The sequence below is a fragment of the Miniopterus natalensis genome, chromosome 4 (genome assembly GCF_054644295.1).
Source record: "Miniopterus natalensis isolate mMinNat1 chromosome 4, mMinNat1.hap1, whole genome shotgun sequence".
NCBI lineage: Eukaryota > Metazoa > Chordata > Mammalia > Chiroptera > Miniopteridae > Miniopterus > Miniopterus natalensis.
The window spans coordinates 87075930-87088497 of record NC_142084.1 but is presented as its reverse complement, the minus strand read 5'-3'; the positions used below and the strand labels follow the sequence as shown (position 1 = coordinate 87088497).

General features: G+C 45.5%; 1 protein-coding gene across 3 annotated transcripts in view; it reads left to right on the top strand.

Moving 5' to 3' along the window:
- ATP10B (ATPase phospholipid transporting 10B (putative)) overlaps positions 1–12568 on the top strand; it is an 89906-nt gene that overhangs the window by 55384 nt on the left and 21954 nt on the right. For all 3 annotated transcript variants that reach the window (XM_016213988.2, XM_087816097.1, XM_087816098.1), the window contains 4 exons: positions 1942–2051; positions 3949–4075; positions 6929–7113; positions 11095–11416. In XM_016213988.2, the coding sequence (XP_016069474.2) occupies positions 1942–2051; positions 3949–4075; positions 6929–7113; positions 11095–11416 (744 nt within the window). The remainder of the gene's footprint in view (positions 1–1941; positions 2052–3948; positions 4076–6928; positions 7114–11094; positions 11417–12568) is intronic.

Genomic DNA, 12568 nt, shown 5'->3' with positions numbered 1-12568 from the left:
CCTGGTACCCTGAAGTCGCACTCAGAGCCCCTTCCATGCCGCCGGACTCCCACGCCAGGCCCAGTTCACTCCGGAAAGCCTCGGTGGCCTTCTCCACTGTCCTTTACCCCAGCCTCTCCCAGATGGATTTTCATAAACTTGCACCAAGCCAGAAAAATGTTCCAAAGTCCCTACCTATCGGTGTCCAATTTGGGAGCAGCATGAATTAGTGCGTGGCCGTCTCTTGGTTGCTAACAAGGAGGAGACAGCTATGGGGCTATGACTCTCCCCGGATAGCAGATCCCAGCCAAGCTTTAGAATTGCCCAGGCAGCCCTGGGCCTCCTGCATTATCAGCTGTGGATCAAAGCCAAGAGGTTCATGAGGATGGATGAGTGTTTAGAATGGGAAGGGAGCTAATTAGGTCTCTTCATCCCCAGACTCTGGCAGAAGAGTGAATTCAGTGTTTCTGAGTCAAGGGAGCCATGGCACTCTGTCCCTGGGTGACGGCCATCAATGCTGCCCTGGAGATGTTGTTTTTTATTATTTGTCCCTCACCCGATTGCAAAATGGATTAGAGATGCTTCCAATAAAGGGCTCATGAGCAATGTTACTATTAAGAATTGAGAACTAAAGCTTTGAAAAGGAGGGGAGAGTATAACCCTGGGTTTAACGTATTTATGGTGTTTGAACATTCAGCTTGACCCTGAGGTTTCTGTGAGCCTGAGTAAAAAAGGTCAATTCAAAAGTAACCAGGTAGAAGGCAAAGTTTAATCTTAGGAACAGATGTCTTGGAAAATGAAATATTGCAAATAGTGCTCAAATAAGACACTGCATAAAGACTGTGCCTAAGGCACCAGGAAAACAGTACCACCTTCTGAAAAATGAGAAAATAATCTTGAAAGAATTTTTGCAGTGTATAAAAACAGCCTTAGAAGAGTATCGTGGGGGAAATCAGAGCTCGTTGGGCTTTCTTATACTTATCTACTGTTAAACATTGTATTTTTAATTTTGGATTATATGGAGGGAAGGATGAGATGCACGAAATCTGTTTACTCTGAAGATCTCAATCTAGCCCAGGTTTAAAAAATGGCTGGAGCTTTTTCCGAGCTCAGCTTTACAAAGTGCTGCAGTTGATTAGTGATGTCTGTGGCATCTTAGATAAAGTAAGTGGCGATAGCATCAACCCTGCCCCGTACCCGCAAACCCAGGATGAAAAATTCTTTTTATCTGGTAGATGAAAGTACTGGAATTTCGAGAGAAAAAGATAAATTTTTTCTAAAAGAAATGTATTATGTAAGACTGCATAAAGGGAACTTTGAGCAACACAATGAAATATTTTTCATTCTAAACCCTATGTTGGTAGGAAATGCAAACAGTTTTTTTCTAAGTCGACTCTTTGTCTAGAAAGAAAGCCCAATTCAGCAAACCCAATGTGGCAGAGAACTGAGCAACAGGGTTCAGGTCCAAAGCTGTCTTGGGACCTAACTTGATATAAGGACTGAAGCAGATGACAGAGAAAGTGAGGGATAGTATGTCTAACACTTAGCAAACAGATGGTCATCCAGGGCTAAAGTGGCTGCAAAGAAAACACCTTAGGTCATAATAAAGATGAAGATTTCTGGTCCCCTGGTTCAGCAGAGCTTTACCTGGACCTGGGAGTCTCTATTATTTAACTTCCCAGGTAATTCTGATGCAGACAGGTGTTTGGGAACAACACCTTGGACCACCTGCCCTCCTTAAGTAAAGCTTTTCTCAGCCGGGCTTTTGATGACCAGCTACCGAGAGCAGACAAGTTAAGGACTCTGAGAGTTACCTGCTGGGCACCCTGACAGCCAGGAGAGCTCCTCTGGTTCTGGGGAGGGCTGTAAGGGGATTTCTCCTCTACAGATTCCAGAACGTTAAGAATGGGGATCCCTAAGCATTTGTACATGACCTCATGGGGGACAATGATTATTTCACAGTGACTGACACTGATGTGGAAAAGAAAGTGAGGAAAATCCGAGCCCGGACCCAGAAGCATCTAGATTTGTATGCGAGAGATGGCCTTCGAACACTGTGCATCGCCAAGAAGGTGAGAGCAGATTCCTCATTAAGTAGCTGAAGGGCCTCAACCCCAGTTCTGTCTTTTTTATTTCTTTTTAGAAGACCCTTAATGTCAGTTGCTTTAATATTTTCAAAATTAGTTATTTTGACTCACCACAAACACCCATGACTTTGATAGTTTTGCTGGGGCAGAAATCTGAATGGCAACATTCCACATCAGTGTGGCTATTTGTATATATAATTGGTGACCCCTAACTCATAAAATAATTTTTTAATGTTATAATTTTGCCTTCAGTGTATTCTCTTCCAATTTGCATTATTTGCATAGATTTGGAATTTGGGAGATTTTATGTGATCACTTAAAAATATAGATTTTTGGTTTCTCTTGAAAATTTGGAGGATCTGTCAAAGTGGATCTCCATTCTCAGATGGCAGCAAGTAACTACAGCCATGTAGCAGCCGATCCCTGAGGAGGAATGTATTCTGTTGTGTTGTGGTTGGTCATAGTCCCTACCATTCCCTATTGTTGCCCTTGGCCCAGTTATAGTCATGTAGATTATCTACCTCACCCTCTGCAAGTAGGTAACTTGGCAGCCCCTGCAGGTAAGGCAGACAGATAGCTATTAATCCCAGAGCAGAGACATCTAACGAGGCACCTAAAATCAGATAGGGGAGCTATGATCGGCATATATTTCCAGATGGCTGGATTTATTTCCCCTCCGTAAATCCCTATAGCCCATCTCTTTTATGGTGCTTAGGCAACCATAAGAATGTAAGAGTTTATGAGCACGCACTTTAAAGCCAGACTTACCTGGGTACAAGTCCCAATCTCACCACTTATCTGTTGTGTGACCTTCGGCAAGTTCCTTCACCTCTCAGAGTTTGGATTTTCTTATCTATGAGATGGTGTCAGCACTCCTTACCTCATACAGTTGTCATGAAAATTAATTGAAGTAACACACGTACGTGGGACAGCAACCAGTACTTACTACTCTGTGGATTGTAACTATACCCTTAGCACCTTCTATTTGCCATTGAAATTAGGTGTGCCTATTTTGTCTCCTCTAATGTGACTGTGAATTCCACAAGAGTAAAAGGCCTACCAGTGTCCTCTTGGTTTTCCCTATAGTGCCAATGACAGAGAGAAAATCAAGAAATATTCATGGCTATAAAAAACAGTATTCCTGTAATGCAAACAGCGGGATCTAATAGCACAATGAGGCTCCAAAGGAGGAAGATACGTCCTCTAGTTGTATTCTTCCAGCTTTTGGGTACCACCTCCAGTAGCTGGTGGGACATTCTACCAGGCTGTGCAAAATCAGGTTGCTGCTTACCTTTCCAGCCTCATTGCCGGCTGCTCTTTACCTGGCTCTTCATCCTTCGGCCAGCTGGTGTGTTCCAGGAACAGACAAAACCAAGTTCACTGCTTTTTCAGAGCCTTTGCACTTGCACCTCCCTGTGACTGAACTCTTCTTGTCACTGGATCTCAACTTGTACGACACTTTGTCTAAGGGACCTGAAGATTCAAATGAAATAACCCCTCTTCCCACAGCTATCCCCCCTGCCCAGTCACACACACATCATCGTATCCCCCTGTTTAATTTCTGGATAGAACTCCTTGAAATGATCTATTCTTTTAAATTATTTACTTGGATAATGTCTCTTGCCCTCCAGTAGCCCATAAGCCCAGGCATGCAGGGATCTGGTGTGTCTTGATCACTGCTGTATCTCCAGGGCCTAGAGCAGGGCAGGAGCTCAATGGATGTTTGGTGGTAATGGAACATAAGAATCATTGATTCATGCACTCGAGAAAACAATCATTGAGGAGAAAGCCCCATCAAGTTGTGTAGAGAAGCTCCAACAGGCAAACAGGAAGGCGGAGGAACTCCCTCAGAGCTGTGAACAAGCCTATTCCTGTCCCATAGGTCATAAGTGAAGGGGACTTCCGGCGATGGGCCAGTTTCCGGCATGAGGCCGAGGCGTCCCTAGAACACCGAGAGGAGCTTCTGATGGAGACCGCGCAGCATCTGGAGAATCAACTCACCTTGCTCGGTAGCTAAAAATAAGTCCTCATTAAATAAAAAATAGGAGTGCTGCAAGCTGGAAGGGAGTTTTTGGCCCTGATTCTGACACTGCTAGAAATGTGTCTCAATTAGGAGCCTTTCCTGAGATTTGGTACAAACAGGCTGTGCCAACATGCAATGCAGCCTCCACATGCAGCCTCCTGAGGGTGGCCGGGAACATCCTGCACTCGCTGCTGGATGAAGCCTAGGAGCCTGGTTGCTTCTCCTCTATTTGTTCAATTGTTTATTGAGCACCTACTATGTGCCAAATAGCATACTAGGCACTGGGGCTACAACAGGGAGCAAGAGCCACAGGTCCTGTCCTCCCAGAGTCCAGAGTCTAGTGAGAAAACTGATTAAACAAGTAATTAAACAGAGTGTGATGAGGGCTGAGCTGGAAGATGTACCAGGTGGGATGGAAACACTAAGTAAAAGGTGTCCACCTGGCCTGAGGCCTAGGAGGGTGCAGGAAAGCTGGACCGAGTGGAGAAGTGGTAATCAGGCCAAGCAGGAGAGTGTTCCAGGCAGCAGGAAGGGGCCGAATGCAGGCCTGGAGGTGAGAAAGCCTGGGCTGGCTGCTGATTCAGGTCTGCTATGGCTGGACCATGGAGTATGGGGGAGAAAGGATGTGGGGGAGAGAGATTGGCAGGGCCCAGATTAGGAAAGGCCATGTAAAGCACATTCTATTTGGAGAGGGGATAGGAGTGAAAGCAGGGACAGATTTGTAATTTCTGTATAGAAGTGAGATTGATACACTAGGGAAAGATGAGCAGCATGGAAGCCACAGTTAAGAGAGTGCATTGTTTCTCAAGGACAAAAAGCATTGCTGGGGGAGGGGGCGGGGCTTTATCAGGATTAATCTCACAGCTCGGGAGCAAGATCTAGGAAGGCCCTGCAGGCCAGCGTGCACACACTGGCCACCCACATGGGGACTTTCTTTCATCTCAGAAGATGATGCTGATCTGGGCACAAGGGCTAAGTCTGGGCCCTGTCAAGGCCTTGCTGTGTGCCCAGGGACACATCCCCACACCCCTCTGAGCCTCAGCTTCTTCTCTGGATAAAACACACTGCTCCAAGCTGGCCAGCCAGGCTGGGGTGCAAGGGGAAAAGTCCAGCATCGCTATAAGAAGACTGTGACTCCCTTCCATATAAAAGTAGCGGTGAGATTTGGAAAGATGGGTGGCCAGTGGAGGAGGGAGTTTTGCTCCCCCCCTCCTCCAGCCTTTTGTTTCGGTGTTTCCACTGCAGGGGCCTTTGTTTGCTGCCTCACAAGGCCCCCTTGAAAGCTGATCACGAGAACTCCTTTCAACAGGAACTGAGGGTAACTAGGCCAGGCAGCTACACCCACCACACAAGGTCACCCGAGTGTCATCCCAGGATGCTGACACCCCCCTCACCCCCTGCGGTGTCTGTTTCAGGAGCACTCTGGTCCCAGTTGGTGGGACGTGCTCCCCGGCCGGTCCAACAGGAGAGAGAATACACTTGTCAGGACCTGCAGGCTCCCTTGGTGGGGAAAGGTCTTCATGGCCTTCCTGTTCCTGTTTCATTTTCTCTTTCACACAAATAAATGTGCTTTTCCTCCTCTCTCCTCACTCTGCCTCCCGTAATATCCATCAGCTTCAGCGGCCCCCCTTGCCAGATAACCCTTGGAGGGAAAGACGAGGCCAAGCCATCACTCTTCCTGGGGTTGTTTGCCTGGGTGTTCAGGCTTCAGGTACAAAACAGGCACATTTCGTGACAGCGAGGCTGTTTTTCTTCCCTCAAGGTGGCTCTGGAAGGAGAGGGCTGGGGCCGGGCAGAGAAACCACCTGCCTTCCAAGGCCGCCTTGCATTCACGCTCGGCCCCACAGTGAAGTGATCTTACTGTGCATCCAGCGTAGCTGATTAGCCAGCCTCTTGTTGCTTGGAATTATTGAAAGAAATGAAATGCCTGCTCCTGCCCAGGGTGAAAGGGTCTGTGCTCTGAGATGAGTCTCAATTTAAGTGCCGGCTTATTTTTTGCTTAATCGCTGTTATTCAATATTTGGGTTGGTGCAAAGCTGGAGATGATTCAAAAAGTATGGACACTGCATGTTTAATTCTCTCCAAGAATATTAGCAGAACCCTGGGTCTCTATTAATTCTGCTGTGAGCGGTTACATAGCAAAGATGTCAGCTTCTCTGTTTCTTTCGACTCCCATTGCCACTGTCCTGGCAGCTCTCTGCACTCCTGCTCGGCTTCTCACAGTTAGCCCTGAATTCATTCATCCTGCCTGCTGCAAACTCCAATCCGTTCTCTAGAATGATGTTCTTAAAACTCAAAACTGATCCTGCCACTCTCCAACTTAAATCCCTTTAATAGCTTTCTCGCCTACCAAATAAATTCCAATCCTTTAATGCCCTGCTCAGCAAAGCTGAGTCTCCTGGCCTCACCTCTCACCCCACTCTGCCTCCTTTTCTGTCTTCTCTTACTCTGACCCCTGGGCCTTGATACATGCTGAGCCCTCTGCCTGGAATTCTCTTCCTTCTCTACCTCTTGTCTTTATCTTCCAGGTCTGAGCTTAAAGGACACTTTCTGAGCCAGGCCTTTTCTGACCTTCCAGATGCAGTTGGGTCTCATATGTTCACATGGCACCCTGGGCTTCTCACATAGCTCAGTTATAAACCCCCATTCAACAGGCCCTGGGGCTCTGAGAGGGCAGGGACCAGCTCTGTGTATTTTACTGCTGGATGCTGAGTGCTTAGCACAGCCTAGACAATGGCAGATATTTAATAATTATTGCCTGGCTTGATAGGACTTTGGGGAAATTAGACAGCCACTTTTCCACCATAAATGTGATCTCCGGTGTCTCTGATCACTCCAGGAGCCACTGGGATCGAAGACAGGCTGCAGGAAGGAGTTCCAGACACAATTGCTGCTCTGCGGGAAGCTGGGATCCAGCTCTGGGTCTTGACTGGAGATAAGCAGGAGACAGCGGTCAACATCGCCTACTCTTGCAGACTGCTGGATCAGACCGACACCGTTTACTCCATTAACACAGAAAATCAGGTGAGGCCAAAGGAGGGCCTGGATGTCCGAGTGCAGAGTAGTCCACAGGCCAGCAGGAGACAGGCTATGGGTGGTAGTTGGGTATACGAGGAAGCCACCCTACCAAAAATCTTGGAGCTCAGAGGGCCCTGGAAGTCATCCAGCCCAACATCCTCTACCTCATGCCCACATGTGGTGGACCAGTGTATGCATATTATGCCTAACAGTACACATTCGCAAGTTCTGCCTCTCCCAGATTCTAACCTGGGCCCAGCCTCCTCCTACAGATGAGGAAACTGAAGGTCACGAGGCTGTCACCTGCCCAGGGTCACCCTGTGGTTTCTGATAGACTAAGTCTAGAATGCTGTTCTCCTGCAGGCCAGTGCTGACTGCATGATACCAGGCTGTTTGCTCTCAGAACCTTAGTGGTTTACTATACTGTGGATTAATCATCCATTGAAAAACGCCTCAATTAAATCAAAATCATTCTAAGTTCAGAATTTCAGCTTCAATTTGTAAGTCAAGTTGGTTTGCCACAGAATACATCCTGAAGGGAATGACACACAAGACCAGTCCGTTTTGATGGGTTAGGAGAGAGATAAGCAAAGGTCTAAAACTGTGATTTTTTTTAATCCAACTAGGTTGTGAGTGGCCTAGAGCAAGGTTTGGAGAGAGGGCTGTGTACCGTCTGAGGAAGTGTACTCAAAGTTGTAACACAATTTTATATTCAGGAGGAAAAATCTATTTTCACAGTGCAAACTGCAGCAAGTAAATTTCCACGATCTTCTTGGCCGATGAATGTGGGAAGCGGACGTTGACTTGTATGGTCCCATCAGAAGGAAGGGACTGGGTCAGATGTGGGGCACTAATGAGGAAGCACTGCGTTGCAGGGGTGGTGACTAGGGCTTGCCACAGCGAGAAGGGTAGGGCAGGGGGAGGAAGATGGGAAAGGGAAAGACTGGCACAGGAAAAAAGGCAGGAAGACGGTAGAATCTCAGGCTTTCAGTTTTGCCTGAAGCAGATCAGGATCCAAAAATTTGCGAGTTTTAAATTTTGTTTTTACTTCATGAAGAATCTACATACTCATATATAGAAAAAAAAAAGGTAGTGAATACCATGGAAAGTGCCTGAGGCCCTCTAGATGAATTGGAAAAATCATTTACTTTCTTGTCAGGTGCACAGATGATGCTATGATTAAATTAAACCCCAAAGAATTTTCAAGATGAAAATAATCTTGGGGAAATCTCTGGCGTTAATATGATGCTTAGGAGAGAAAGTAATTTGCAGCTTGCTTGATCCCTGTAATAGTGTCGATGTCTCCCTGCCCCACTGACAATGGAAATTTTGTTTGCAAAGATCATTTCACTCAAGGTGATTCCAAAAGGACATCGCAACATCTCAAACCCATGAGCCAGCCAGTCTGGGGGAGTGGGAGGTGGGGGGCTTCTGTGAGTTCTGTTAAATGCAATGCATTCCTATAAGAAGCTGAAGATATTTGTTGATTAATTAGCCAAAGCTCCTAAGGAACAGTAGGCCACAGTCCATATTGAGTTTGGTCACTGTCAACTCTTTTAAAGTTGTCCAGGACCCTCCGAGATGGTGCCTGAATGCTAGCCCTGCCCACACCCCTGGGTGTGCTAAGCCTATGAGTCTTTCTCACCCTCTAGTCTGGGGAAAAGGGGCCTAGATATGTCAAGACAGACACTGGGGAAATCCATTCTAAACCTCAGATTTATTTCAACCCCCACTTAATGTGATTACATATTCAGTGGTATTTCCTCCAAGGGTTTGTATCTGCCTAATTCATTATAAACTGATTTAGGGCTCCTGTTTCTTTATTAAGCATCTTAAAGCTATGAGCAAGTCATGAGACCTGTCTAGACCTCAGGGTTCTCATCCGCAAAATGAGAGAATTAATAACCCATTGCTGGAAGTGTTGATCTGTCAAGGAATCTTAGGAGGAACTGTAGTATTAAATAGGAACTAATAATAGAAATTATTATTGTTATTATTAACATGTTTGGAAGCTTAATATTGTCCAGATACCATAACTCTCTGAACTTCATTCTCTTCTTCTATAGAAAAGATTCATTTCAGAGGCTATTTGGGAGAATTAAATAAGATCATAGGAGGTAAATATTTATTAGCACAGGATTTATATTAGTTAGAAAATTATGTCAAAACTTAGCCTCTGAAAACAATGGACCTTTGTTACCATATGGTTTCTGTGGATTAGGAGTCCAGGAGCGGCTTAGCTGGGCACGGACCTCTGGCTCAAGGTCTCTCTTGAGGTTTCAGTCAAGCTGTCAGTCAGAGTCGTGGGCTCCGCTAAACACTCAGTGGGGTGGGTCGGTTGGAGGTGGAGGGGAGTCCTTCTTCCAAGCTCATGGACATGACTGTCAGCAGGCCTGTTCCTTGCCGTCTCCACAGAGTGCTCCACAACCCGGCAGCTGCTTTTCCCCAGGGCGAGCCATCCCAGGCAGAGCGAGAAAGAACACTGTATCGGTAGCCAGTCTTTATGAACGAACCTGGAAGTGAGATCTGATCACTTTTGCAGAATTCTCCTCATTAGAAAGGAGTCCCTAGTCCTAGCTGGAACTCCAGGGGAGGGCATTGCATAGGGCATGAATTCCAGGAGGTGGAGATCACTGAGAACCACCTAAGAGGCTACCACCACGGTATCTGACATACACTAAATGTTAAATGATTGGTAACTATTGTGATTATTACATAGAAAATTCGAAATAAGTAAATTCAGAGGTTTTATTTGGAAGCTTACATTTCCAATGATGTGCTGGGGGAATTTTTATAATTTATGCCAATCCCAACTTCCAGCAAGGAGTATCTCAATCGCTTCCCCAAGTATTTAATGTATAACCAGTGGCTCCTTGAACGACTTCCTGTGCCCCCCTAGTGTCTGTACACACCTGATTGCCTGTTCAGCAACCCCTAAAGGAAGGCTCGGAAATAATGAACTGCAGTCCTACTCCCTCTGGAAGAAATTATAACATTCTCAGAAACTTCTAGATCAGTGGTTCCCAAATCTGTCATTTCAGAACAACTTCCACAGTTTTTGCCCAAATCCACATATTACGTGCACTATTTTTTATTTAATGATTTCGTTTAAATGGACTTAACTTTGAACATTTTAAAATTTACTTTTAGAAGAAATTTTTGGCACAAGAGTAAATGAAAAATCGTCGCCCTGTGCCACGCAGAAAAGAACACTGCTAAATAAAGACCATGTGAACTGCACAATGCTATTAAAATCGATAATGCAGTTGACTGCACGGCTTTTCTCTAGCTTTATTTAAAAGTGATGTTTATGGAACACAAAGAGGATTAAGAATATATTAAGAACCAAAATCTGACTTGATATTTGATATAACCAAAAGTAGCAGAGGAGAACACCAGAAAAAATAAGTTTATTTAAACCAGTAAGACTTTCACATCCATAGTCAGCCACCAGCACACTCAGACCAACAGATAAACACATAGTTCATGTATTTTTTCAGTTAAGAATCCACAATTTGAGTGGTAATGGTCTGCCTCCAATACTAAGTTGGATGACCTTGGGCAAGTTACTGAAAATTTCTCTGTTTCCATTTCTTCATCTCTAAAGTTGGTAATAACCCCACTACCTACCACACTGGAATGTTCTGAGGAACAAAAGAGAGCTGAAATGACTGTGACACACAGAGAGCATTACACATACTGTCCTTCCCATCGCATAAATATGTTTATTATCTCATATCATCCCTATATCAGTCCCCGTCTTGCTGAACTATTTCCATTCTCAGTCCCAGGCAGTCTCCTTCATATTTTTTTGTTGCTTTTTGAAATATTGCAAGGAAATGTAAAAATCAGAGAATGATTCCTGGTAGGTGATCTGCATAATGGTACAGTTTGGTAACTATTTTACTGAAAGATAAAGTGAGATTTTACACCTACGTTTCCAACATCGATTACTAATACCAAATGTATAATTCTGACTCTTTACAGGAAACCTGCGAATCCATCCTCAACTGTGCCCTGGAAGAGGTAAAGCAATTTCATGGACCACAGAAGCCAGACCGCAAGCTCTTTGGGTCCCGCCCACCTTCTGAGACACCTCCCCTGGCCTCAGGAGCCGCAGTCCCAGAAGTTGGATTGGTCATTGATGGGAAGACGCTGAATGCCATTTTCCAGGGAAAGCTGGAGAAGAAATTTCTGGAGTTGACCCGGTACTGCCGGTCTGTCCTGTGCTGCCGTTGCACCCCGCTCCAGAAGAGCATGATGGTCAAGCTGGTGCGAGACAAGTTGAGCGTCATGACCCTTTCCATAGGTACCCGTCATGCTGAGGTGTGGGTGGGAGTTTGGTTGGGTTGATCTGGCAAGAGGCCTGGACCAGAGGTGGGGAGTCAAGTATCAAAGTCAAGATGCTTAGGCTGAAGGCCACTGTCTTAAAGGGAGATCAAAGTGACAAGATGTGGCAGCCAAGAGATGAAGCAGAGGCTGAGCAGAGTGGGAGAGTGAACCAGAGCTCTCAGGATTAGCAGGTGAACTAAGGAAAGATCAGGACTTGGATGGAGGGCAGAGCCAAGAGATGCCTCAAATTGGGGACATCCCGGTAGCTCAATAATATACACCCAAGCCAACTCATTTCTGGGATGTAGACCATTTCCCCCTCAATACTTATCACATGGCACAATACTATGAACCTCAGGTGTTTGTGAATTTGATATTCTGAGTATTGATGGCTGATGGGGAGATTTAAAAGCTGGGCCTGTCCCATATTTACTTTTGTATGTCCATTCATAAATACAGGCCCCAGCATAAAGCATACATTCAATTAAATGCTGGCTTGTAGGCTGGTGAAGAATTCTTCATAGGAGACTAAACTTAAATCATGGTTGAGGCAGAGAAGTAAAACCTGTGCTTCCTTCAAACCTTCCAGCAACAACCAATCCTGGTTTACAAGAATCTTACTGATCTGGTCTCCATCAACCCTCCAGCCATCTTTCTCAACACAGCCACCTTCCTCTCCCCAGCATGCCACACTCCAGGTTCCAACCCAAAGAAACTGCTTCCCATTCCCCAAGAGCCAAATAATCATGGGAAGAAAATTCTCTCCCCCAATCGTTTTCTGCGATGTCTAATGTAGGTTTAATTGCAAATCATGAGGACCTACTGGAAAAAGAGGTGGGGGTCAGGAGGTGAAGGCAATGTAGTCTACAAGCCCCAGCCCGCAGGCTGAATCCAGCCCACTGCATGTTTTTATAGGGATGCTAAGAATAGTTTTTTTTCCTACATATAAGGACAGTTGTTTAATTTTGCTTCTTGGCCGACAAGGCCTAAAATATTTATTATCTGGCCCCTTTACAGAAAAAGTTTCCTAAACTCTCATGTGAACAGATAAGGCATTAAGAAGAGCTAGGCTTGTGAGCTATACAGCTCACTGTGTAGAGCTGTGCTGTCCAAAATGGTTGCCACCTAG